The sequence below is a fragment of the Trachinotus anak genome, unplaced genomic scaffold, assembly GCF_046630095.1.
Source record: "Trachinotus anak isolate AG129_WGS33_773 ecotype Australia unplaced genomic scaffold, CSIRO_AGI_Tana_v1 ptg000002l, whole genome shotgun sequence".
In the NCBI taxonomy this organism is placed as follows: domain Eukaryota; kingdom Metazoa; phylum Chordata; class Actinopteri; order Carangiformes; family Carangidae; genus Trachinotus; species Trachinotus anak.
This window is the reverse complement of record NW_027273853.1, coordinates 21,553,724-21,581,319: the sequence shown is the minus strand read 5'-3', so window position 1 is coordinate 21,581,319 and position 27,596 is coordinate 21,553,724. Positions and strand designations below refer to the sequence as shown.

Sequence of the window (27,596 nt, the reverse complement as noted above, 5' to 3'; positions counted from 1 at the left end):
TGTTGATATAAAACTGAACTTCACCATAGAATGGACACCACATCATCTGCAATTTCCAGCCATCTGTGGCACCATATTCTTATTTTTTCTTCCTGTTTCCGATCATGTCTTTCTCCACCGCCATCTTGTTTGAATAACTTTATTGGAGATGTCAATGTGTTTACACTATGGTTATGTTTAGTGTGAGAAACATGTTTTGGCCAATCAATTGATTCACTTAGCATAAGCATAGAACTCACAAGTTCTGGCCAGGCAGAAAGGCTGATTAAAACATCTCCTGAGATTTACACAACATACAAGATCAATACAACACACAGTGTCTGCCCAGCTTTATGCGTGGCTAGAGTACCAACAAAAATAATTAATTCACACTGCTTTCATAGATGACTCACTGATTTTTGTTTAAAAGAAACAGACAAAGAGGGGAAACGGAGAAGAGAAGTAATTGCTCTAGTGGTAGTCAGTCTAAGTCAGACTCGTCCAAGGCTGGAAGCCATATTTTGGAGCAAAGTCACCAAACTGATTTGACAGGTGATTGTATACATGCAGTTTTTATTTCCCAGTGATCATTCAAAGTGCACTTATGACTCTCTCCCCATTCATTTACATATAGGCCTGAAATGCCTATATCATATTATTTTCATTATAATGGCATGTAATGACACTTTTATGAAATGCCATACAGTAATTTCTTAAGTGAAAAGGATTAGGTAAAAAGTGAAGGCATCTGATCTAGAGAGGCTACAATCAAGTGGCTTATTGTCTCAGTGACACACAGCGAGAGTCAAAGCTTGTCACCTGATTGCTTTTTAGCACCCATCCATGTCGCTGATGCAGGTGTTTTATTCCGTGCTTCCTGCGGCTCTAAAAGCACGGATTGAAAATAGAATGGTGGGAGGCGTTTCCAGACCTTTTTCACAAAGCTCGATTGCTTTTTGCTCTGTGGTAAGTCTGACACAAAGTGGCGCTGGGAATCAAACCTGCAGTACCACTCTGAGCAGCCACAGCGGGCACTGTGAGACTTCACTCACAAACACACACCCACTCACTTACACACTGTACGTCAATCATACTATAAATACACACACATACACACAGCCACGCACTCATGCACACACACACAGGCTGCAGCACTCCCACCTCAGCCTCTCCTTCACCTGTACAGACCAGTAATTACAATGTGACACCAGACAGACTAAAAACAGCCCCACAATTATTACTGCAGAGAGACAAAGTGTGGGTGAATGTGTCCATTTCTATTCCTTTTATGAAGTGCATTTATATTATAATGAGAAGAGTCTTTTCTCCTCTCCATTTACAGTGGCCTAATTTCTAGTAACACATACTATTAAATAAGGTTTTCATTAATTCATTAATTCATAGTTACATTCTAAGATAAACACAAGCAGAAAGAAGTGGGATTTCTTGTATGGCAAAAAGACGACACAAACATTTATGGGTGATACGGTACAGGGTCCAACATCCATGTTCCCTTTCTGCACCCCAACAAGGTCTTATTTCCATCCCAGATGGACACAAATACTCTCTGCTGCCCACTTGCTGTCTGCTACATGATGGCTAAATTAGACTGGACACCGATGTGAGAGACGGGGAGAAAGAAGCCAGATTATATGTCAGAGAGGCAGGTTTCAAACACTGAGCATGCAGGAGCAAGGCGGTTGCATCTAGGACACACCCGACTCCCCAACTATAAAGAAAAAACATCTGGATAGCATCCAAAAGTACCATACATCAACACACACACAGACACACAGACACACACACACACACACTCTCCACACACTCTAATGAAGCCCCGGTAGTGACGAAGAGCAGCAGGGAGCGGCGCGGATCGCCGAAGACAAGTGTGTGTGAGCTTTCGTCGCACAGTGTGTGTATGCGTGTGCGTCTCCGGCGGGATAATTATGGCGCTCCTCGGCAGCTGAGCGTGCCAGATGTAGTGGGAGAAGGAGAAGGAGGTGGTGGGGGAGGAGGACGAAGAGGAGGAGGAGGAGGAGGAGGAGGAGGAGGAGGCACGGCGCAGAGCAGAGAGGGAGCCCAGCACCAGGAGCAATGCAGCAGGGAGCACACAGAGTTTTTTGTGAATACATTAGTGTGAATGCTTTGTGTATCTATGCACTGATGTGCGTCCTTGCGTGCTCATGTACCTGGAATGTGTGTGTATGTGGTTGCGAGTGTATGTGTCAGTATGTGCGTATCCAGATGGATGTCCATGTTTGTACGTACAAATTGTGTGTGTGTGTGTGTGTGTGTGTGTGTGTGTGTGTGTGTGTGTGTGTGTGTGTGTGTGTGTGTGTGTGTGTGTGTATTTGGCATGGCCAATTTTGTTTCTTGCCATCCACCATTAGCAGGTTGGCTCTGTCACAAATGAGTGTATCTCATCCAGGAGAGATACAAGGATGAAGAGGGACAGAGAACATGAAATGAGGAAGTGGAGGTGGGTAGGGGGGAAGGAGAGAAGGAAGAGTCATGGAAGGAGGGAAAAAAAAGAGAATGACTAATATAGAAAATGACTTATTAGATGAGAAAATACACCTAAACTAAATACATTACATGACAACACAATGGTAGCATAGTGATAGCAATTAACATTATGTTGTGGTTGGGGGTGGGGGGCTTGTGTGGTGTTTGCAGTCCCACTGTGTCCAGTCTATAAATCTGCAGTACACAGTGTTTAAAACATAACGTATACCCAGGTGCTGAAGCGCTGCAGATTGAGTTATTCTATGCTGTGTAGGACATTGTGCAAGCACAGGCTCTCAGTGAATGAAGCCCCATATTGCTGGTAGTATAGATACTACTCGTACCCAAAATGTACTTGTAGAAGTTAATTATTGTATCATGTACAATGCCTTATATGTGGTTTAGGCAAAACTGAAAAGCACATGTTTTAATGATTTTAATCACTCTAGTTGAGGACCTCTGATTGAACACATTTCTGCTTTGTTTCAGATTCAAGTACGTTTGGTTTTGTTCTCATTGTTGTTTCCCTGGATGGAAAAACAACCAAGCAAAATGCAGCTTTGTAGACAGCATTATGAAAAGGAACATCTACTTTATGTGCAAGAGCCAAAAAAATACAGCAGAAATATTGCCCCACAAATGTGAATATGAAATGTGTGACTTCATTGCAGCTCTACAGATTATTGTCATCTTACAGATATAACTACTCTTAAATCAGCACATTCCTTCGACTGACACTAAAAACTGTTTCTGGCAACCCCTACCGCAGCTTCTGAAAATGTCTTCGGAGTGGTGGATACATCTCTCACTACTGATTGGTTAAGCCAAAATAACATCTCCCAAACAGAAAAAGGCTAACATGACCGCAGTGTTAGAGTGAGGGCTACCAAAGATTCATCAGCCATAATCCTGCCTGTCATTGATACCTTATGGAGATGTCATTAAGACAGAGGCAAAAGCAAATGCCTCACAGACGTTCCTTACAAAATATGGCAGAATATTACATATTGTGCAAATGTACATAGAGGACTGAGGGAAGTAAGAGTTGAAAGCAATAAAGGAAAGAAGGAAAAAGAAGGCAAACAAGAGCTAAAAAAAAGGAGGCCAGAAAGTAAGAGATTCTCTCCTTTGTGACTGGCTTTGTCACCTTGCTAACCCAGGGGGGGCAGAGCAAAGCACCTTGGGAAATTACTGAAACCAGAATGCATTGATTTACCCGGGATGATGTGAGTGCATGCCTCTGTGTATGTGTGTGTGTGCATGTTTTTGTCAGAAGGCCTTTGTACTGCAATAAAGAGAACAGCCTGGCCGACATCTGTTTAGAGACGAAAGATAAGAGAGATAGTGTATACCGTTGTTCCAACCTTTCTGTCTTCCTCGCTCTCACTCCTGCCTTTTCCAGTCTTCTGTCGTGTAATTAAGAGCCAAAGAAAACCCTTCAACTTCTCCCAGCATGGCTTTGCATCTCACCTCATGCTGTGCTGTTGCCTGTCTTTACACCGTCTTCTGTTTCTCTCCAGGAGCTGTATTCTGACTGACACATGATTTTGGAGTCAGCTGCTGAATCAACAGCTAGTCGTGGAGCTTTCGATAAATCATATTGTTGTTCACTTTTTTTTTTGGCCAAAAAGATTAATTCTAGCTTTATTAATTAACTCTCATTTGTAAAAACCTTGTCTGATGAAAAATCACTTATTACAGTAATGAACCACCTCTGGCAACAGGCCCAAGTACACACTATGTATGACAAACACATGATATGTGTATTCAAAGCCAGACAACAGTGAGGCACAAACCAAAAAATGGGAATTACTTTGTTGTTCTGACAAATTCTCGGTCAAAGTAAGAAATTCACATGAGCCTCTTTGAGGGTGACTATTTTCCGTATCATTTGATTCACATCAGATTTTAATAGCAGAAAATTCACTTTACACTTTTAAACCTTCCTCCATTAACCTTAAAGCTACCAGCCCATTCATATTCTCCAGTAACTCTAATGAGCCACTGATCAATCCAGTCTTGTTAATAAAAACAGTAATTATCAATCATAGATTTAAGTGAAAAGACATGTACTATGCAAATCAATAATCAATCTCTGGCTCAGTGTCTGAACATCTCTTTGATGACCTTTGTGCAAACGTCATTTGGAAGAAAGTGAATCACTGCACAAAGCTCTGTTTGACATCTTTATTACTATTGTAGGGCTCGCCGTACGATCAACAGAACGTTCATTTTCTGAAAGCCAAGGTTCACAAAAAAGTAAAACTTAAAGTTAGTTCCTGCTGTGCATGTCTTACTGACTCCATTTACTACAACTATTTGGACCAAGGAATACAGGAAGTATACAGGAAGTGACTGAAATTCTAAACGAATGAATGACATATTAAAATCGAACTATTCTTAGCCGTTTAATGGTAAATTGTACCAAATGGTGGTCGTACTGGGCGGCCGGCAAGTGTGACTGTAGTGTTAGGGTATACTGTCACATTATACCGAAATACAGCAAACACTGGTGGATAGAAATTTGGTTGTACTGATTTACTGTTTCAGAGGCGCTTGTTTGAATTACCTGCTACTTTGTTACTCCTGTCTGATTCTTGTCTCAGCTGCGTTTCAGATGCCCTGCTTTGATGGAATTTGTTTGGTCTGCAGGAACAGCAGGGGATCAGGTAGTGCGAGGCATCAGCAGAGGAAGAGTAACAACAAAAAAAAAAAAAAAAAAAGAGACAAGCTCGCAAGACACAGAGGAAAGGATTAAAAATTAACACACCAAATAACAATGCTTGGAATTACTCTGGGTACTGATCACTGCTGATCGGGTTCTGCCTTTTTTATTTCAACGTTAAGAAAAGCTTGCTGAATTGGCTGCCATCCAAAAAACTTTATACTTAGTTTTCAAACGAATTTGCCGCCATTAAAGAGAAATGTTTTTTGTCACGCCATTTTTATGTCAGGTAGAGTCTTTACATTCAGCGGTGTCATGTAGTGAACATGATCATATTGACTCAATTAGATGAATTTTAGCTTTTCATAGACACTGAGTTTGTTGAAGAATACGAAGAATAAATGAAGCCGTGAACTTAAATGAGCATTGACTCCTAACTTCACTGAAGCTTTACAGCGGCCCCATTAAAAATGTAACTGAGATTTGTGAAGTCCAGCTGCACCCATTTCTAGCTTCATAATCCACTCCATAAACATCCATTATCTCCATAATCCATACCTTTTTTTTTCTCTCTCCCCTACCTATTCATCTGTGATTACAATCTGTAGTTAATGCATCAAGCCATATATACATCTAATTATGTTCAGCCGCTGACTGGGTAATCGGCAGTATCACCTGTCCATCTCCCAGCTGCTCACTATGCAGCTGCTCAAAATACCATTAATAACATATAAAGCTCCCACAGTGGACTGACACTTGTGTGTGAGCTCTCTCCATTTCTGTTTTTCTGTCTGTCTGGCACCATCTCCCCCTCTCTCTGCTGGTTCAAACAAGGCTAGCAAGGTGACCCTGAATCACAGGCTGTGTGAGTGTGCGCGTATGTGTGTGTTTCTATTCATGTTTGTTCATGTGCCTGTGTGCGCGCACTCATCTGCATGTGTGTGTTCAGTCCCAGTAATTAACACCAGCCACTAATGAAGTCCAGCTGCTCGGCAAGAGGACTGAGCGGGAGCCAAAAGCTGCCAGAAATCGCTCTCATCCTCTCTGTCTCCCTCTCCTCTGACACACTCTACTTCCGTCTCTCGCTTTATTCATCTTGATCCACCCAACCACACCCTTACTTTCTCTTCCCTTCACCCTATTGATCCGGGTTTACTTGAATCTTGCCTGTCCCCTCCATGTCCTCTGTAGTTTCTATCTCTACAGCAGCTTGTTTGCTGTATGAACCTCACTCAACTGCCTTTTAATCACCACTATTTCTGTCAACATCTTGTTCTCTCGCTGTCTCAAACAGTGTCATTCTGGCAATGCAGTGTTTCACTTTTAATCCTGTTTGTCTCTCTGTCCCTCCCCCTCCACTATGTTCACAAACCTGCTTCCTTCAGTTTCAATTATTCCTCTTCTTCCATATATGGTATAGTGTTACTTTTTTATTATGGTTAGACTTTATCATACTGCATATATTTAATTTCCTTTACACAGTTTTATTTTTAGCATCTAATATTTATGCATGTGTGTTTGCAAACAGGGACAAAAAAAATCTGATTTATGACACCAATCCTCAGGGTGAGAAAAATCCAATTTCTACTAGGTCCAAAACAGCAGAGAATGAATTATGAAATGTTCAAGGTTATTTCAGGGTTGGTTTATCTAAATTAGATTAAAAAATATTTATGCACATATCTCTATGCTGTCTATTCATACTGAGGAGTTTTGGTTTTATTTGCCTAGGTTCTGTATCTGAAACTACCTCCACCAATAGAACTGAGGTGATTGAATGAATTTTTTTTTTATTTTTTATTTTTTATTCAACAACAAATACGTTCAGTTGTCAGTTTATTAGGCACACCTAGCTAAAACTAATGCAGTTTAACACAACAGTGCTGCAATAAATCCTACCCGAATGGAGGTTATAATGTTCAGTTTGTGTTGAACCTGTTTTATTTAAGTGTTGATTCAACTCTATGGTCATTGTGGAGGCTGCAGTTTGTAGTGTTGTATTATGTCTGTGTATGTCTCTCCGAGTCAGTGTCCCTGCAACAGAACTTGCTGTTTTCATAGGAAGTATTTCATCAATAGAAAGTAGTTCCAATGAGAACCACTGTTATAAAATCAACAGAGCTCACTTGTAGAAGTCTAAGTAAAAAATCCATGAAGGTAATCCAGGTTAGAACTGTTGTAATATGTGTGATACTGGCCCATTGCAGTTATACTCTGTTATGCCATTTTGTTTTGTATGTCTTTTTCAATAGTTTAAACAATTTTTTGTGTCCACACAGTTCAATCCCATTTCTGCTACCTCCACACTCTCAGTTGAAATAAAATACAGGTCAACCCATCATGAAAAGATAAACAGCTGCCTCCTGCTTCCACACACATACTAACAAATGCAGAAGCAAACATTGCAACATCATATAACTAATACTTACATAACAGAACACACAATCATGTACTCATCATTCTCTTTGTTGACACATCCTGAAACACTCCCTGACCCTCTTCTCCGCCTAGTTCCACTTCTGAACTGGGGCTAGTGCCATTTCAGAGTTAGTTCAACTCGTAAACATTGTGCTTTTCTACAGGCTACGGAGCCGTCACAGAGCCACATCATTACATCATTGTATACGTCAGTATATGTCTCCACTCCCGACAACGCTAGAGCCGAGCACAACAACAACAACGGCAAGCTACATCATCTCTCAACAAGTATTTTGCTAAAATTCGAGTCCATACTGAAGCTCTGGTATTTCTTCTTCTTCTTCTTTGGATTAGGCAGACTAAGCACTACACTAGCTCTGTTTTCTCAATAATGGCAGTTACTAAGTTTTACAATAATCCCACCCTCAGCCCCGGCTGTCAAAACGCAAAGAACAGGTTTGAGAGTAGGCACTCTGTCCAAAAAGGGCTTTGAACTGCTTTGGTGGAAAAGCGGTATCTGATGCTGATGCTCTCTGTCTCTCTCTCTCTCTCTCTCTCGCCATCAACATGCTCACCTGTGCGACTTCATACAGTAGTAATCAGCCCTAATATCTCCCGTTTAAAGGCATGGCCTGACTGCATTACTATACAGGCTCAAACTCTGCCTCTAACACACACACACAGACAAAATAAAGCACACACTCTCACTTGCTACCAGCTGTGACAGATGTGCCTGTCACAGGAGAAAATGAATTCAGAATAGTTAGTGAATTAAGCAGGGAGTTAATTGTTGCTTGGCCCCTGTTTATGAAGCGCATAAAGGCAAAGCGCCTTGTTTGTCTTGTGACAATTAGCCAGCAGAGATAGAGAGAGGGGAGGATGTGTGTGTGTGTGTGTGTGTGTAATTGTCCCGTTCTCTTTAGCAGCTGGTGCAGCCACACCTGGACGGGTTGAGACAGAGAGAGAGGAGAGGGGAATGTAGAGGGGGGTTGCTGGTACAGCACTGTATACAGCCCTCTATCTTTGGCCACAATAACCAAACACAGACACAGACACACACATCTACCTACACAGAGAGAGCTAACAAAGACATCACTCGCACAAAGTAGACAACTCCTATATATCAGTTAAGATAGCTGATGTTGCATTTACAGAAACTGTCACAGGATAACATGAAACATGACACACAAAAACTAACTCTGGTACGGTGCAGTATATAGTCCTCTATCTTGGGCCACATGTTCAGTGAACACACACACACACACACACACACACACACACACACACACACACACACACACACACACACACACACACACACACACAAATTACAATTTTGTGTTCTGATGCTTATCCTAGTTGGGTCTCTCCCAGTCTATTTGTCAGTGTGTCCTATTAGGTTTCCAAACAGCTTGTAATGACTGGTAATAAACAGCAGAAGAAGAAGAAGGTAAATCAAGCGAGAAGACGACAAAATTAGCTCTCCAGGGGACCACCATGCTCCCAGCCTTGGAAAACACACAAACACACACAAACAGAAACACACTAAAAATTCTGTCTATGTATTCATGCACAGTCAATAAAGCCGACACTGGCGGGTTATGTGGCATAACAGACAGCAAACACGTTCTTTTTGTCAGAGGAGAAAGAAATATACACACCAGCATGACAGAGAGGGACCAAAAGTGTGAAAGAGTGAACAGAGCAGGGTGAGTAAATGGACTTATCAGAATGTTACATTGATAAATCATGACCATACTCTACATAAGTTACTGTTGTGTTTTGAGCATGTTTTGCTACTTGCTACAAATGTAAAGCACTGTTTTACAGCCATTTGCTCTTTAAAACTTCTAGATTTACGAGCTCGTGCACTGGAAAAGACCTGTTCAATACTTCTGGAACATGTTCTATATAATGTAATACATGAAATCACTGTTAAAGTAAATCTATTATCAAAGTTCATTTCAGTCACACACAGACATCTTATTTTATTTACACATGCCCCATCTCATCTTCATCTTTATCCTCCCATACCTCCCTTCCTTCTCATCTTCCTCATGTAGCCCTCTGTGGTCCTCTCTCTCTCTCTTTCTCTCTCTCTCTCTCTGGTCCCTTGTCCCTTCATCATCACTCCCTCCCTCCCTCTAGTGTCACGGCTCGCTGGCTCCAGGTGGTGAGGGAGGGAGGGAGGAAGGGATGTAGGGAAGGATGAAAGGGGGGAGGGATGGAAGAAGGGGGAGGGCTGTCATCTGTGTTCATACCATCATAGTGCAAACCAACATCCTGTTCAGTCCTCCAGTCACACTGTTCATATCAGATTTTGTTATTATTATTATTTGTCTGGTATAGCATCTCTGCTAGTTAGGAATATGTAAGAATGTTAATAAATTGGTTTATGGCGTATGAATTTGAGTCTTTAATTAGTACCTGGCAATTTATTCATACAAGTAAAGTTCTATTTCTACAATGAGAACAAATGAGAAAATAATTGTTGCTGTAAACATTGTTCTAAAAAATTACTTTAGAATTATCTTTTACTTATTTTATTAAATATTCTGATACAAAACGCAGTGTACCCAACAAGCTTTCATAAGAAGATGAATTTTAAACAGACCTAAAATTAAATATATTTTGTATTGAGGATTAAAATGAAAGAAAGCAGATAGTGTGCACAGAAGCAGCAGCAGTAGTTGTGAAAATTGTAGTATTAGTAACAGTGAAATTAAAAAAAAATAAAAAAATTTCAATGCTGGCAGGAACAGAGAGCACATATGAGCAGAAGCGTTTGAGGGGAGGTGCAGGGTGAGTGAAGAGTGTGTAAACAGCTTTTACTACTTCAGATAGAAAGAAACACCAACTGATCCATGTGTTGAGATTTATCATCACCTATCATTTGTCATCACCTGTGGCGCTAAAACTCTCTCAGACGGGACGGCCTGGGACAGGATTAGCAGTATTCCTGCTGTAATTCACTTCAGATTTTCAGTTTTCAGACTGTGTGACAAGACGTCTACTAATAACTGCAGTAAGCGGAGCTCGTCCCTTGCTGAGTAGTCTGTAGCATTTCAGTTCAGGTGCAACAGGGCAGAAGAAAACAGCAATGTTGCTAGTTGGTGGCAAAGACTGACACACACAGACAGACACACACATACATGAGTGAACCGGCAACCGCATTATCCACCTCCACTGACTCTAAAAGCTTCTTATTCGCCTCATTAAGTCTTCAGTGACACAAAGTAACCACATTAGACCCTGCTCACTACTACATACACATACATTAAGTGTGTGTGTTTGTGTGCATGTGTGTGTGTGTGTAGGTATGTGTGTGTGCGTGCATGCATGTGTAAAAGGAAAGTGGGGGAAGAAAGAGGACACCAGGAAGCATAGAAAGATGTGTGCACATACACACCAGCTCAGCCACAGCCCTTGGGACCGCTGCTTAGACAGCAGAGCGACATTACTAGTCAAGCGCACCACAGATTTGACTGCAGGCTAATAGACGGGCTGAATACAGGTTGACTGTTCTGAAATGGCAGGTAAGTGCAACCTCCAGGTACAAAATAAATGCCAGCTGAGTTTATTTAATGCCTTATTCCACACAGAGGGTTTCATGAACTGTTTTTGGCCTGCACTTGATGTGACCATCAGATTTAAAGGTGAAAGCAATAGTGATTCAAGTGAGTTCCTCACTTCATTTGGGGTCCTTCAAGGAAAAAAACTCAGATGCAGCTTTTTCAATGAGAGAAAAGATGCCCTGACATGTGTCAGGCAAACTTTGAAGTACGTCTCTCAACTATTTATTATCAAAAGGTAAAGAATGTGAATAAGCAAGGCTACCTAACGCTATTAGAGTGCATTGATGTAAATAGGTAAGTAAAGCTCATGCTGTGGACACATCATTAGCCACCACATTCCATGGGGAGCACTTAGATCCAGGTGAGTGGCCACTCGATACCTCCAAGGCATCTGCGTGTGTGTGTGTTGTGTATGAGGTCGGAGGGAAAATGAAACATGCAGCTAGCAGAAGGGACTGGGGTGAATGAGGTGCAGTCAGGGGTAATTGGCCAAAGATTTGGCTAAAATGTGTCAAATGCAAAATCATCCTTCAAGATTTTTTGAATACCGTTTATACTGTTTTAATATACACATTGATTTCTACTGTTGAGACAAAGCTGAACGAAATCTAGCCTGTGTTGAGAACTGCTTCCAAGTTTTTTCCACACCATGCAATGTGGCTTTTGCACATGGTTGGTCACAATTTGTGATCTGCCAATATCTCGTGTGAAATAAAAACAAAGAATTAAAAAAAAAAAAAAAAACTGCTAAATACTTATCTATACATATTCAAAAGCAGAGAATGTTTATAAATGAAATGCTGATGGGCAGGCAGTGAGACAGCACAGTGCCGTCTTGCTCATAATGCGAGCTAAGGAGACAGAAAGGGGACAAACCTGGCCGACAGGTGGGCTCTTCTACGTGCCATCCAATAGGCAGGTGGGAATGGGGGAGAGTGGAGGAGAAAATGGGCAGGGTTAGTAATATGTAGCGTCAACTTCGTATGTGGTGGGAGGAGGCAGAAAGAAGTATTGCAGACAAATTAGCTTGCTGTCATTGAGAAAAGCATTTTTTTAAATTAAAGAAATAATCTCTTTGAAACCTTTATTACCACGACACCAAGTAAATGTGTTTATTTCTTGGGAGCTTCGAGCATAACTACAGTGACACCCTGACACAGACTGGAGCCTAAAGCTGACTTCTTAATGCTGCTACAGCTAGTGGCTACAGTGACAGGCAGAAAGGAGGTGAACATAATGAGATAAAGGGAGAGGAGTTGGTGAAAATGAATGGAAAGCAATGATTGGGGGCAGAAAATTTTACCAAAGAAAGAGACAGAGAGAGAGAGGAAACTGTATAGTATAATTAGCCGGTCAATGTGAGGGTTACAGTTGGTATGCAAACTGGAGAACGGTGCCTAATTAGGACTAATGAAAAGGGGAGAGACAGTAACATGCTCTGTGCAGCTCTTTGTGGCTCTTTGTGTGCACACAGCTTGTGTTTGGTGCAGACACACATGATGTGTATGTGAGAGAGAAATAGTGAGTGAGAGAGTGTGTGTGTTTGTGTGTGTATGTGTGTGTTTGTGTGTGTGTGTGTGTATGTGCGTCTACATGTGTTTGAGAAGTGAGGCCTCATGCTGTGAACTCTAGAATGAGGTGATTAGTAAAGCATTAGTGGCTGCATGCAACACTCAGAACATGCTGTCAAGGACCTTATTCATGAATGTGCTAGTGTGTGTGTGTGTGGTTGTGTGTGTGTGTGTTTGTGTGTGTTCTTCACCACTTAAAGCAATTTTAACATCAGGACTCAGGCTAAACATACGTAATAATGCAACATTAAGTAGCCCTAAAACTGGGCTTTTCAAAATATCTCACATTAAAAAGTGTAACAGATTCTTTTTAAATGATTTTTTAAAATCATCACCTGAAGGTCATAGTTACCTTTTTGTTCACATCACTGTGTGTGTTAAACTAAATCTACATTCAACATTTCAATAGGGATCCAGAGGTGACAATCTATAGCAGTTTTTTTTTATTCCACGTAGGTGAAACTCAGTTAACACTGTATTAACACACACACACACACACACACACACACACACACACACACACACACACACACACACACACACACACACACACACACACACACACACACACACACACAAACTTTGTTGCACGCAGAATTGTGTCTTCATCTCAGACCATTACACAGGGAGGGAACTTCTTCATGATGTGCAACTGCACAGCAGAAAACAATAAAGCCTGCCAAAACTCGCTGCAGTGCAGTCCAAAGAGACACACACACACACACATATACACACACACACACACACAAACAAATACACATGTACATAAAATAAGGCGAGCAAGGAAAAGGGACACAAAGACAAAACATATAAATGCGTCACAAGTAAGGAAGTTATAGCATTTCCTCATTTCCTCATGATCTTGCTACTAAGTCATCATGATGATGAAGTGGAGCATCAGGAGGTTATCTGCAAGCAAACAATTTAAGTTTAAATAGTGCTGGGGGTGAAAACACGGTACGTCTAATTGGGCTGCAGACGCACAGACATGAGGGGAAAAAAAATTAGCTACCTGACTCGGCAGCTCCACATGCAGAGATAAAAACCCTGAAGTTTACTGTCATCTCTCTTTTTCAGTGCTGCCCTCCACCACCATCGGCTCTGCCTCCTTCTCTTTTTTCTGTTGTCTCTCATCTCCTCGCTAACCCCCCACGCATCTTCTCCTCCCATGAAGCCCCCCCCCCCCCAAGTGTGCCCAGCCAAAAGCACAAATAAATACTTTCTACAGTCTCCTCCCATCTCTGCTTCTTCAAGCCCTCCCTCCCCTTCCCACCTGCTCAGGAGTGTTGGGGGCTAGAAAGACTGAACACACACAGCTCTGTGATTACACATACACACAGGTGGGATACCCCGCCAGCCCACACACAAACGCACATACATACACCAGATATGTTACAAAAACCCGGACAGACAAAGATTTTCTTTTTTTGTCTGTTATAAACAAATTCCTTTACACACACGAACACAGAGGCTGACAGCGAACAGGGCTGGAGTTTCTGTTTATATTCAGTGATAATGGATAAAGCAAACAAACAAAACCACAAATAATTATCTTATTCTAACCTATAAAATACAGAAAATAAAAGTTAACAAATGGTTTTTTTAAAATCTGGTTTATATAATTTATGCATTTTAATGCTATTTGTACATACTATACTATATCTTAATGTAGATACATGATGTACTGTATACTGTACTTGCCCTTAGGGTTTTGTCTTTCACACAAAAATACCAGAAAAAATTCTCAAATGGCAAGCTGGTACCTGAGGCAAAAACAGATAACTCAATTTCTCTCCTTTCCCTCCTCAGTGTGTGGGAGATGGACTGAGGCTATGTGTGAATTTATGTGAGTGCTTTAACAAAGTGAAGTGTGGGTAATACCAGTATACCAGCATTATTCTGAGATCATTACCAGTTAATAGATTATGGATTTTGAAGTGGTTCTGCCACATCACTTAATATGAGTTTGGCTTTCAGTGGGGCTTAGAAAGTGACATCACATCGCACTGAATTCTGGGTATTTCATGATGTAACCCACCTGTTGTTGTAATGCTGACTCTGTGCTGCAGAGGCTACATATGCTATTTACATATCCTGTTTGAGTCTCTCTCTCATTTCATCCAGTTTAACTATTACTTTAAAAGGGTCATATACAGGCTGACAGGGTGCAGATCAATCCACACACCCCAGCCTCAGCCACCCGGTGAAACAAGCTGACCACAAGCACGATGATGCACAGAACCAGCGCAAGACAAATCTAAGAAAAATGTTGGTGAACAAACCAAGCAGTAAAATGCATTCAGCTGTTAACTTCCACCGTCCCTTCCACCTTCTTGCATGATTTCCCTTTCCCTCCTATCGTGCCTCTCCTCTCTCACAGTCTTCCTCCGTCCCTGTCTCTGCCTCCAGAGCAGGGCATTGACCACATGGTGTTTTAATTAAATTGTGTGCTGTGTAACAGCCAAAACTAGCGGGAACACACAGGGTGTGACTATACCATCACTGTAAAGCAGAACCTGGGGCTGAGAACCATTTTAAGGTCCCTTCTTCAAATATCAGTCACATCAGCCTGTGGCACCAATTTTTAGTTTACCAATCTCCTCTGTTATTTTATTTTATTGAACTTAAACTTTGTTGCTCATTTGCAAGTAAAAGAAAAAAACTAACTTGTGTAGTATGATGAATGACTGCTTTAAGGGAGTAACATGTTCAGTAATAACAGTTTTTGAAATAGGTGATAAGCAATACGTAGAGAACATGTTCTAGTGACCTCCAAACTTGAGCCCAAAATACAGGTGAAGCTCACTGTGAGGACTTTTACTCCGCACCACAAGGATTCCTCTCTAGACTTCTCACTTTGACCCTCTCTTCCTCTTTCTCCCTGAATGTTGTCTCTCTTTCTCTTTCTGACAGCGTAATTAACAGGACTGTGGGGTGCACCATGTATTACCCATGGAGCAATGTGACAATCACATTACTGGACTCCATTAGGCGACAGAAAACTCCCTCCTGTCTTCCCCCCCAGCCAGTTGAAACTGTCAGTATAATGGTAATAGGTTTGTTTCAAAAACAAATCATGATCATTTACTTTGTTATTTTGGATCTTCTTGTTCTTCATGTACGTGTTTCAGTGAGTCAGACAGGCTGAGAGGTAGTCTAATGCCTCAGGGTGTTTCATTCATCATCAAAAGTGACACAAACACACCTACCAGCAGTACAGTTATTGAATGTGAGAGCTCATGATAAAGTGTGCATGTGTGTCTCCATGACACTGACAGACAGGCACTGACACTTGACCAAAGGTAATTGCCAAAGGTGACAATGGGACTGCTGCAAAAGAAGAAAATGAGGATGAAGGAGAGGAAGAATAATGTGATGAAAAAGGAAACTTAACACTTTCACACCGTCATGTACAGTATTGAGCCAGCTGGTGATGCACATCCACACCCTGAGCATGTGAACAAATGTGTTGGTGTGCATTAGCCAGTCTGTGCAAATGTGCCTAAAGGAGCCTACAGCATAAATTATTAGTTTCTTAACACGATGCAGAATTCAAAACTTTATCTTTGCTCGGCACAGGTAAACCTGTGTTTGGGAGAACATGTAATATAAAGCTGACTTCATGATCTCAGTGAGGCCAAGGATGCTTGTATTCATGACTGTGTCACATGTTGAAGCTCAGAGAAAACAGAGATCAAGTAAAGATCTGCAGTGAAAGGAAGAAAAAAAAAAAAGACAAAAAATTTACATCTTCTTTTTTTTCATTTTCTCACCACCAATGCTTTTACACCAAATGAGATCTTTCCAATATATTTTTCTTTTCTAGTGTCTAGAATTTGCTTCGCTTCCTTCTTCATTAAGGAAATATAATAATAGGAGCTGGGCAGGTCTTAAAAATAATCTGCCTCAATTTCATAATTAATCTGTGCTAGCTTTTCACATAATTAGCATGTTAATTAACCCAAAACTGCCACCACTGTGTGTGTGTGTGTGTGTGTTCATGTTCATATAATGCAATGGAGACTTTAACATTAATGCACACTAATCCATGGGGACATAAAATGAGGGTTGAATCTGCTTTTTGCGGGTTAAGACTTGGTTTTAGGGTTAGGGTCAGAATTGGGTTTAAGTTATGGTTAGAGTACAACATTTATTTGTAATGGTTAGCATTAGGGATAGTGGAACATGTCTGTGTGTGTGAGAGTGTGTGTGTGTGAGAGAGAGAGAGAGAGAGAGAGAGAGAGAGAGAGAGAGAGAGAGAGAGAGAGAGAGAGAGAGATGGTGCATCCTGGGACAAGATACATGAAGAGTGAGAGGCAGGAGCAGGGAGGAGGATGAGTTACCCATCAGACAAGGCAGAGAAACACTGGGAGAAAAGACGGGACGAATGGCAGGACTCTCAGGGTGGAGGAACAGAGCTGAGATGGAAGAAATGGAAGGCGATGAAAAAGGGTTAGGAGCTGACAGGAGAAGGTCGCAGGAATACATGGAGAGGGCAGCGGACAAAAGCTGAAAGGATGAAAGGAGGTTGTTTCAGTAATGCAGGGAAGAAGGTGGAAGACAGTAGGTAAAAGAATATATACTGTGTGTCCTTTTATGTGGGTGGCGCGTGTGCATGTGTGAGAAAGTTTGTTCCTGTGTTTGTGTATCCCTGATTGTGTGTGTGAGACAGAGAGTGCATTACTGTGTGTGAGAGTGTGTGGACCACAGGGGAAAGAAGTAAAAGTTACTCCAGCTGTACTTCTGTTTCAATTCTCTCTTCTAACGTCTCCAGACATTACTAGATGACTCAGAGCAATGTCAGCACTCTCTCTCTCTCTCTCTCTCTCACATATACACACACACACACACACACACAGACTCTTGCTCTACCTCAATTTCATATACACACACACCTCAGACTACATCAGTGACTCTGGGATTGTCTGTCAGGTCTGCTGTGGGGCTAAGGGTTGGGGGAGAGAGCGTTTGTTCCCCAGCACAACTCACGGGCCCCACCTCGTTAATCTCCGTGACGACAGAGACGCTAAGGCAGCAAATTAGTAACGAGCAGAACAAACTGTCACAGGGGAAACTCATAAAAGAACATAGACTCCAAAATACAAAGGCAGTTTTAGTTAAACACAAATTTTTCGTTAAACACATGCATATGCCACTTAGAACAGGTGCACTCTCTCACACACTTACACACACACACACATCCTTTCTCAGCCATTAACAGGTGATAATGGGACCAAAATGAAAAAGTATTACATCACTCTAGTGCCTCTGGCTCTGGATCTTTTCCTTATTTTCTTTCATACAAAAGCAGCTGGCCAGACACATAGCAATGACTAACGCTACATGTATTTGCAGTGTCTTAGTCATACACATTAGAGTACATTCTCTAATGCATTTGTTTCTGACCACACAGTTCACTGCTTGAGGAGCACCACAGTATAACAGGGTCTAAGTGCTTTTGCTGTCCCAGCCACTCTCAAAAAATGTCATTTTAAACTGAAATTGTTAGCTAGGCTAAGTTATATGCATTAGCTTAATGCCTGCTGAGCATGTTTTTCTGCTGCTGTCTCTCCCTTTGTTGGCAGTTCCAATGGATATGACAGTATATCTGTAATTGCTTGGCTGCAGGGAACACATTTAGGTTAAGAGCACCAAGACACTGAATTATACATTAATGTCTAATACGTTTGTAAAAATCTCTCTGGCCATGTTCTCACAACCTTACTCCTTTAAATCCTGTACAATGGTGATAATCACGATATAACATTGCCGTAAGTGTACATTGTCTACCTGCATGAACATCCAAGTATTTCATGTCTGAATGATTACTGTATATTAAGTTGTCACTCTTGAGAAAAATTCATTTTACACTCAGAGTGGAAAGTTTTATCCGTATTCTCTACTGTTTTCTAAGTTAAGTTCTCCAACCCTCGGAGGTGCAGCTAAGTGATAAATTGCACAACAGCTGGTCCAGGAAGCACACAAGTCAAAAAGAGCTTTCACCTGTCTGTCTCACACCTCCGTATCTGAGTCTGTGTGACTTCATGTGTGTGTTAAATGAAATGTGTGTGGCAGTGGCAGTGTAGGTGTGCTATTAAAGGGAGAGTCAAAAGGAAGAGATGTGACATTCACAGTCATTAGGATAACACACAGTCACACACACACACACAAATAAGACAGAGAGAAAGAGCTGTGCCTCACTCACCGATCATGTGATTCGCGACGTGAATCTGGATTTCTCTTTCTGTCTCAAACGTCATTTGGCATTTAATACACTGGTAGGTCTTCTTCTATAACATAAAGACACACAAACACCAAAAACATTAACTTTTGTTTGTTTCAAAAAAAAGAAAAGATTTTTATTCTGATGAATTCAAGTTGAAAGGGCACAAACAGTACATAAATCACCATTAAACATCATATTATGTCATTATTCAATATAAAGTTATATATAACTTTTTATAATCTACCCAAGAGTTGAATAGTTGTGAAAGGGCATAAATTTTCCTATTTTCCTGTAAAAGAAAGGAAAAATGAAAAGAAAATAGACCCCCCGGCTCATAAATGAACAGGGTATTTGAGAATAGCAAGAACTAATAGAAAACTGAAATGTTAAAACAGTTTAATGCTTAAAAAATGTCAAGCATTAGAAAATAATAGTTACATTTTTGTCATATTCACAGCAAACCATCAACATGATAGTTGTATCCCCCACACGAAGTCTCACACTAATCAAGCTGAAAATCCAAATCTTTGGAGACTTGGTGAAAGGAAGAAGAGGTATGCAGTTACACACACACACGCACACACACACACACACACACACACACACAAACACACACACACACACGAAAGGCCTCTGCAGAGAAAGAGAGAGACAGAAATTAATAAGGGAGGGAGTGAACAGGAAAAAGATTAAGGGAAGAAGCAATGAAACAGAAACAGAAGGAATGAGAGTGTAAGAAAAGAAGACAAGAGAGAAAGAAAGAGATACAGAAAGAGGCAGAGAAACAAGGGTGAGAGACACAGAAACAAGGAGAGAGAGAAGCAGAGGCTCTGCTTATCCATTCATAGCACACAGCGATCACTCATGCACAAACACATACAAAATACACAAAGGCCCCACTTCCACTATCTCTCTCTCCCACTTCAGCCTGCTAGACTGAGTACACACACACACACACACACACACACACACACACACAGAAACCCTACTTTGTCTTCTTTGTGCTGTTAGACTAAGCAGAAACAAAGGTGCAGGTAAGACAGAGGGTCCCTGGGAACTGTCTCTAACACACACACATGCGCACTTCGAACTACACACTCTCACACACATAGACACACGGCAGGTCCCGGGGAGCCTGACTGTCAATATCAAGTAGAGCGAACAGCTCCCACAATGCCTCAGCACGCCCCAGCCGCAGGACCCAGTGGGGCTCAGCTGACACACACCGACATACACACACGCACACGTATGCAAGCTACAGACACAAAAGCGGTAGCACGCATCAACACTTCACGCACACACACAACTCATGGAAACATACAGTCAGCAGGATTTTTGAGTCTCTTGCACTCCTGAAAATGTCTCCATCTGTTAAATGCTGCTTATCTTATTTACATGAATTTCAAATGCAATACTGCCATCATTGTGGTGTGTAATGTTTCATCTACTCCACTGCACTCTCAGTCTTGCCAATCTTATCTGATGGTTTTGTCTAGGAGAACACAGACATTCATATTTAAGATGCAAAACTGATCTATTCATATAACCATACTTCCTTCTCCCCACAGGAACAAGCAATAGCAAAGACGTGGTTTGAGATGTTATCAGTAGACGTGCCATTCAACAATTGATATAAAAACATTTATTTCCCTGTCTTATCTCAGTCTATTCTGTCTCACCTTCGGTGCAGGTGAAGCCTCAGCCTTCTTTCCTGCTGCGCTGGTTTCAGGGCTGACCTCGGGGTGATCTGTCTGGACGTGACTCTCCAAGTCTTCCAGGGATTCAAACTTCACCCCACACTCTGGACACCTCAGCCCGGCAATAGCCTTCTCTCCCTGCGTGTCCCCGGGTGTGGCAGCTCCTCCCTGGCTCGGGCTCTGGCCATTCGTGCCCCTGAATTGATTGAACATTTGTTTAATTTTAGCTGATTTCAGCAATGGAAACAGTTGCTCAACAAAAATACAGGTGTTTGTATGTTAACATATGTTTTGCTGTACTGTATGTTTATGAAAGGATTAAGCTCCCAACTACATCTGAAGCCTTTTTTATAGGAATACTAGAAAATATGTGAACACCGTTGCAGAGGAGAAAAACTGAAATATATGAACATATATGTTTCAGACTCCATAAATCACTGCACTTGTACCACATATCAAGAGATGATGAACAGAATAGGAAATTATCATTCGAAATGGTCAAAAGACTGCAACAGGCAGCTAATGAGGAACACTCTCTTTCCAAACATTTTTCCCTACAGTTTTCCAATAATCAGCATCTAATATGTACATTTACTTGTCTGTCTTGAATCATGGTTTCATTACCAAGGTAGAAAGACTAAAAGATAACTATTTTTGTGTCTATTAACTTAACTGATGGGTGTCTAAGCCTGTTACAGTCAAAGTAGTCACTGGTTGCTTGTCCTATCTCAGCTCAACTCAGGCTTCTTGCCCAGTAACTGAGAGAGACAGTAGCAAGCAATGCACCCAAATCCAAACTTCCAAATATCTTGAAAGAAATGATTGATCTCAACCGGCACTATTTTCTTCAGCCTATGGTAGGAATCTACCTAATTAGAAGGCTACCTACCTGCTCATGCAGCCAGCACAGAGGCCATAAGGCAGGCCATTGACATCCAGCTTCACCAGCTCCCCTTTGTTTTTGAACTCCTTTAGGCAGAAGGCGCATTTATACAGCTTATGCTGCTGCAGCTGCCCGTTAGGGGAAGAAGAGGCTGAGCCGTTCCCTCCACCTACTCCTCCATTCCCACCTCCTCCTCCAGCTCCTCCAAGTGCAGAACCACTGGAAAGCTTCTGCATGTGGAAGGTGCCGTGGATCTTCAGCTCCAGGGTGGAGGTGACGGTCTGCATGCAGACGACACAGCGGAAGCCGGTAAGGGAGTTTCGAAGGTCCGGGTGCATCTGGCAATGCTCTATAAACTCCTCCTCACTCTGCAGGGGCATCTTACAGATTCGACAGGTTCCTGTATCCAGGCTCTTACTATGGGTCACCTGGAGAGAGGGGGTATACACAGGAATCATAAGTATAATGAGGGAAGTAATAATACCAAATGTATTGGCTATTTATCATAACTAATACTTTATGGTGGTACATGAAAACCCTTATTGTTATTATTATTGTTGTTATTATTAGAATTATTATTATTATCATCATTTTTAAATCATTATCACTGTAAAATATGTCTTTCATAATCTTTTACATAAACATAATAAAACTCTGTTGTGATAATAAATCACTATAGCTGCATTACACAATAGGCTACATTTTTTAAATATGCAAACATTTTCCTGTATTGTGGTGCAGCACAAATTGCCTCTCTAAGGACAATTTAAAAATTTTTTAGGTCTAAATTCAAAGCAGCCAAAGAAGTTTCAGGATCAAAAGACAGAAACACAGACAGAAAGCAACAAAATGTAACACAGGAGAGAAGCAATAATGTGTGTCTACGCAGACAGCTGTGTTGTTATACCTGTGAGGCATCCACACTATGTTCGTTCTTTCTGCATAAACCTCTAAATTATACACTAAAACATAGATACCTCAAAAGACACACAAACCTGTAGTAATACAGACTGAAAAGCAGTAGACACACCTTGTGTTCAGTGAGGGTTAGCAGAGAGGGGAAACGCTCGCCACATATTGGACACATGTAGTGTTTTGTGGGGCCACGGTGTGTCTGAGCGTGCTCACGAAGCCCATTCTCAGAGAAGAAAGTTCTCGAACACACGTTGCACTTGTGGTTCCCTTTGATGAAGTCCGCCTTCTTCTTTCGAGAACCTAGTACACAATGCATGATTATTATAGCCATCATTTAAATATCATAGTGATGAAATAAATTGGCAAAACTAACTGCTACAAAACAAGAAGAGAGGCAGAAAAAATTAGTCGTTACCAGCATCATCTTCTCCTGGTCGGATGTTGTGGTCACGCAACCGGTGGTTCTGAAGAAGTGACTCCATAGTGTAGGCCGCCCCGCAGATATCACAGGCATACATGGGCTCTGAATTGTCCAGCTCCTCCTCACCCCCGCTTGCCTCATGGCTGTTGGCTGTGTCCGCCCCCTGGCCTGTTCCTCCTCCCACAACTCCACCCTTCAGCAACATGTTCTGCAGGTCGGCTTGTTCAGCAGCCACCACCGTTGTTCTTTCAACACCTCCGCTGCCACTACTTCCTCCTCCACCTCCTCCTCCTCCTCCTCGCTTGGAGGACTGCGCCAGCCCATTGGGCGTCCCATTCTGGCTCCCACTGCTCCCTGTACCACCTCCATTGCCAGTGATGTTGCCACCATCGAAGATGCAATGCTTCTCCCTCAGGTGTCTTTCTAGCAGTGAGATGGCATGGAAATTTTTGCCGCAGAAGCGGCATGTGAACTTCTTGCTGTGCGTAGTGATGTGACACTGGAGCTCTACCTCTGTCCCAAACGTCTCCCCACAGAAGATGCACTTTCGAGGCTTGAGTCCTGTGAGACAAGAATTAAGTTGTAGATTCAAGCTCAATCTACCCTGCAGGACTGCTGTCAAGGAAACACTGTACAACCCATCATTTTTGTGTTGGTTTCTTTGGTGGACTCTCTTCTCTTTATTATGTTTTGTTTGTAGTTTTACTATTTATTTCTTTTTATAATTTTTTTTCTGGCTTTTTATGCCTTTAGGTACAGTGAGAGAAAGACAGGAAAGTTGGGGAGAGAGAGAGGGGATGACATGCAGGCACAGGCCGGATTGGAACCCCGGGCCGCTGCAGTTAGGACTAAGCCTTAGTGGTATGCTCTACCAGGTGAGCCGCCAATACGCTTTTAATGAAACTTTGCCACAATCCAAGGAAAGGTGTACTGTACCTGCTCCGAGCCCCCCTGGGAGGCCTGACCGTTGGCCCAGATGGTTATGCTTAACATGGAGCTGAAGATCAGTCTCCTTCCTGAAATCCCAGGCGCAGGCTGTGCAGCGAAACAGCTTCTTCTCATTGCTATGCTTCACTGCTAAATGCACCTGGATGAGAGCAGGCCGAAGAAAGAAGCATTTTAAGATAATGAACTTCTGTGTTTTAGGATTGTGTTCTTGTTTACAAATATCTACCTCACACATTTCCTTGTTCATGCACTGATGTGAGTAATCTTTGTAAAAATGAAAAGGGTAACAGGCCACATGTAGGAGGCTGTCTCATTCACCTGTATGGAGACCTTTGAGTCAAAGACCTCCTGGCAGAGGGTGCAGTGGTACAGGACAAACGTGTGCATGTCCAGCAGGTGTTTCTGCAGGTCATCCACCGAGGAGAACTGTTTATCGCAGCTTTCACACACATACTGGGTTGATGTGGTGGTGTAGTGCACTGTCAGGTGTTGAAGCAATGCCTCTTGGGATTCAAAGTCCTCCTTGTTGCACTGGGGGCAGGACTGGCGTCTCAGCAGCATCTCCAGGTGTGACTTCAGGTGGGCCTGGAAACCCTCAAAGCTGGCAAATCGCAGGTCACACTGGTTGCATGGGTAGTCCCCGTTGCTCCCCATCGAGGGGGTGGAGTCGCCTCCGAGTCTGTGGCGTTTCGGGGAGGAGATCTCCACATCAGACGAGGCTGGGCTTAAGTCTGCAACCTTCGCCTGCCGTTTGTTGTTCGCCAGTGGGATGTTCTTGTGGTTCTCCTTTATGTGCTTGGTGAGCTTGAGGAGCGAGCCGAAGATAGGAGAATTGGTGCAGTAAGGGCAGGAGTAAACCTGTACATGGACAATAACTCTTTACTTTTTTTAAATTATTGTACAGTGACATATACTGTTATTTAGTCCATGGAGAGTAAAAGAGAAGATGGGAAAGATATGGAAAGGGCAAGAGAGAGAAAGAGAGCCAGATACAAACACAGGCTATAAATTATAGTCGTCCCCATAACTCTGCAAGCTCACACATAAAAACCGAGGTTCACTTATTAGCAGACAGTGAACACTACACAGTCGCATCTCTTTTTGACTTTTAAAGCCCAAGTTTATGAGGACATATAATAAAATAACACAGTGGAGCAAGAAAGCAGTGTGCGGGCATTTTCTCTTTTATGGCATATATAATTACTGCCCAGCAACAGTGATCACGAACCAAGAAATTAAACATTTAGTCTGCAACTTCCTCCAGATCCAATTATGTGTTGAACTATGGGGCAAGAGGTCAGATGTGCAGTGACTCATTACCTGCATGCTCAACATGAAAAAATTATTAATCATATAATAATGAAAATGTTTCTCTTACATGAGCAATATGTTTCAAGTCACTTAACGCTTCATCAGGTTCATGAGAAAGTACAGAAAATGCCTAATTAAATAGGAACCAGCTTTTTGCTAATCAGCTCAACAACTGATACATAGGCAAGCTACTGTTTATCCCATCACCTCTTATCATCTCTGGTAAAAATGTTGTTTTTAAAATGCAAATCTTGACTAATTCTTGATTCTCACCTCCATGAAGGACTGAGATGCCGCCTGAAGTACAGGAGACTCCAGTTTGGCCACCACTCCTCCAGATGCTGCTCCTCCCCCTGCAGCTGAGTTGCAGTGTGTCTGCTGAATGTGTTCTGTCAGCGAAGACTCCGTCAGGAATCCCATGGAGCACTGGTTGCAGAAGAACGCATGGTTCCCTTCTAAGATGGAGGATGGATTAAGTTAGAGTGTTACAATAATAACAATTACAGTAAATCAAGATAGTGTACCTGTTATTTTCACAACAGGATATTCGAAATAATATAACTAGCTGCTTAACCAAATACTAATCATGCTATATATATTACAGCAGCCTTTGTTTAACCTTTCTCAGTCTGGGAACCATGCAAGCACATTAAATCAACAGTGACAAACTAACACACAAACTTTGACATATTTTAGGGCAATTTTCATTATTAGTGTGTGTAGAGTGTCACCTTTCACAAACACACCTAATGTGGTGGATCCTGCCACAATCCCACCAGGCAGGCAGTGGGACACTCTGATGTGTTCTTGCAGAGAGTTGATGTCTCCAAACATGTCTGGACAGTAGTTGCAGTGGAAAGCTGTGACATTAGTGAACTGCAGCAGGGGGAAAGCTGCTGCTGTCGTGCCTACATTTCCTCCACTGGCACGGTGGGCTTTGCGCACATGCTCATTGAGATTGTAGAGTGTTGGCAGAGTGTCCAAACAGAGTTGACACGTATGGCTCTGCTGCGGCTTATCTGCATGGATGGTCTTTAAATGGATCTCCAACACCGCCAGACTGTGGAAGTCTCTCTTTGAGCAGTAAGGACAAGAGTATGTCACTTTTCCCCAGTTCCCTCCTCCACCTGTAGAGATGGAGAGATAAAATGCAACTTTAGAGAAACAGAGTTGTAGCCTAAGCTTTTCAACCATGAAGTCAAATCAAGACATGTGCATTGGTCACTCTGTAGATAAGTGACTTCCATACCTCCACCTTGATGAACCAGGCTTATCCCAATCTCTTCCCCAGTGTCAGTGCCTCTTCTGCGGCCTCGCTCGCTGCCCTGGATGGGTTTTAGCGTAGAGTCAGGTGTGGAGCCTCTCTCCAGGCTGGCGCTGGAGTCTGGAGTGGCTGAGCTCATAGAGGCCACACTGCCCAGTGCAGGGTCAGGACTGGCAGCGCTGTGATTGGAGGAGTCAGGCTGCCGATGGCTGTCTAGGTGGCAGTAGACATCCTCCACGGAGGGGAACTGTTCTGAACAGACAGGACACCTGGGGAAACAGAAAAAGACCAGTATATTTTTTTCCAATCCAGCATTTTCACATCAATGAAACTAAGTAGTTTGAAAATGTTCGAAGGCAAAGCTCTGCAGTACTTGTGCTTGCGGTTGGCGTGCTGTGTTTCAATATGTGTGAGGAGAGAAGCCTCGTCCAGAAAGATCTCAGGACAGTGGATGCATTGCAAGTCGGCTCTGTCAGACAGCTGGGGGTGTCTGGTCAGGACGTGTTTCTCTAGCTCCTCAGTCTGGCTGAATGTGTCTTCACAATAATCACACATGTACAGGTCCTGCTCCAGGTCACCATCTCCTCCCTTCTTTCCTCCGTCCTTCTCACTCCTCAGTGCAAGATGCTCTCTGTTCTTGCGGTGGGCCTGCCAGAGTCAGACAGTGGTCAAGCTTTAAAGAGCCATGTGTTGCAAAATATTCTGTCAGAAGGTGATGGCAGAAAGCCAGGGTTTGTCTGAACTTGTTAAAAAGAAATGCAATAAAGGTAATTGTACAACTTTCTTGTTTTGATCCTTTGTATCTTATTTTGGAGTAAGCACACTAGCAACAATAACAAGAAGAAAAGGTCATTTTAAAGGTAACATTTAAATTAAAAAACAAAATCTATACATATAATCAACTCTTCACCTGCATGTGGCTCTGCAGCGATGAGGTGGAGGAGAAGCCACGTTTACACACACTGCACTTGAACGGTTTGCTGGAGCTGAAGGTGGGAATTTAAAGAGAAAAATAGTCACAAATCGGACTCAGAAAAATCAATCATTAATCAAAAGCAATTTCTAAGTACAGATTTCATGACAAAAAGATCAGAAGCAGTTACCTGTGTGTCTTGAGATGGATCTTCAGGTGATCAGAGCGAGAGAATGCAGCTTCACACTCCTGACAACTATACTTCTTGTCTCCTGTATCAGTTGACAGACAGAGATGGCAACTTC

The 27,596-nt window shown here is 42.2% G+C and overlaps 1 protein-coding gene across 4 annotated transcripts in view; it reads right to left on the bottom strand.

The window, feature by feature from the left end:
• znf423 (zinc finger protein 423) overlaps window positions 1-27,596 on the bottom strand; it is a 145,088-nt gene that overhangs the window by 50,585 nt on the left and 66,907 nt on the right. The window contains exons 6-19 of one of the 4 annotated variants that reach the window (XM_071505977.1): window positions 27,482-27,563; window positions 27,289-27,364; window positions 26,752-27,026; window positions 26,364-26,647; window positions 25,861-26,241; window positions 25,388-25,569; window positions 24,122-24,661; window positions 23,792-23,942; window positions 22,850-23,416; window positions 22,550-22,734; window positions 21,526-21,947; window positions 20,619-20,832; window positions 18,919-19,000; window positions 12,019-12,039 (exon numbers count right to left, since the gene is read on the bottom strand). In XM_071505977.1, coding sequence (XP_071362078.1) covers window positions 12,019-12,039; window positions 18,919-19,000; window positions 20,619-20,832; window positions 21,526-21,947; window positions 22,550-22,734; window positions 22,850-23,416; window positions 23,792-23,942; window positions 24,122-24,661; window positions 25,388-25,569; window positions 25,861-26,241; window positions 26,364-26,647; window positions 26,752-27,026; window positions 27,289-27,364; window positions 27,482-27,563 — 3,462 coding nt within the window. Of the gene's footprint in view, window positions 1-12,018; window positions 12,040-18,918; window positions 19,004-20,618; window positions 20,833-21,525; window positions 21,948-22,549; window positions 22,735-22,849; window positions 23,417-23,791; window positions 23,943-24,121; window positions 24,662-25,387; window positions 25,570-25,860; window positions 26,242-26,363; window positions 26,648-26,751; window positions 27,027-27,288; window positions 27,365-27,481; window positions 27,564-27,596 lie in introns of all 4 variants that reach the window. The other 3 variants (XM_071505967.1, XM_071505987.1, XM_071505996.1) reach the window with 3 other exon arrangements.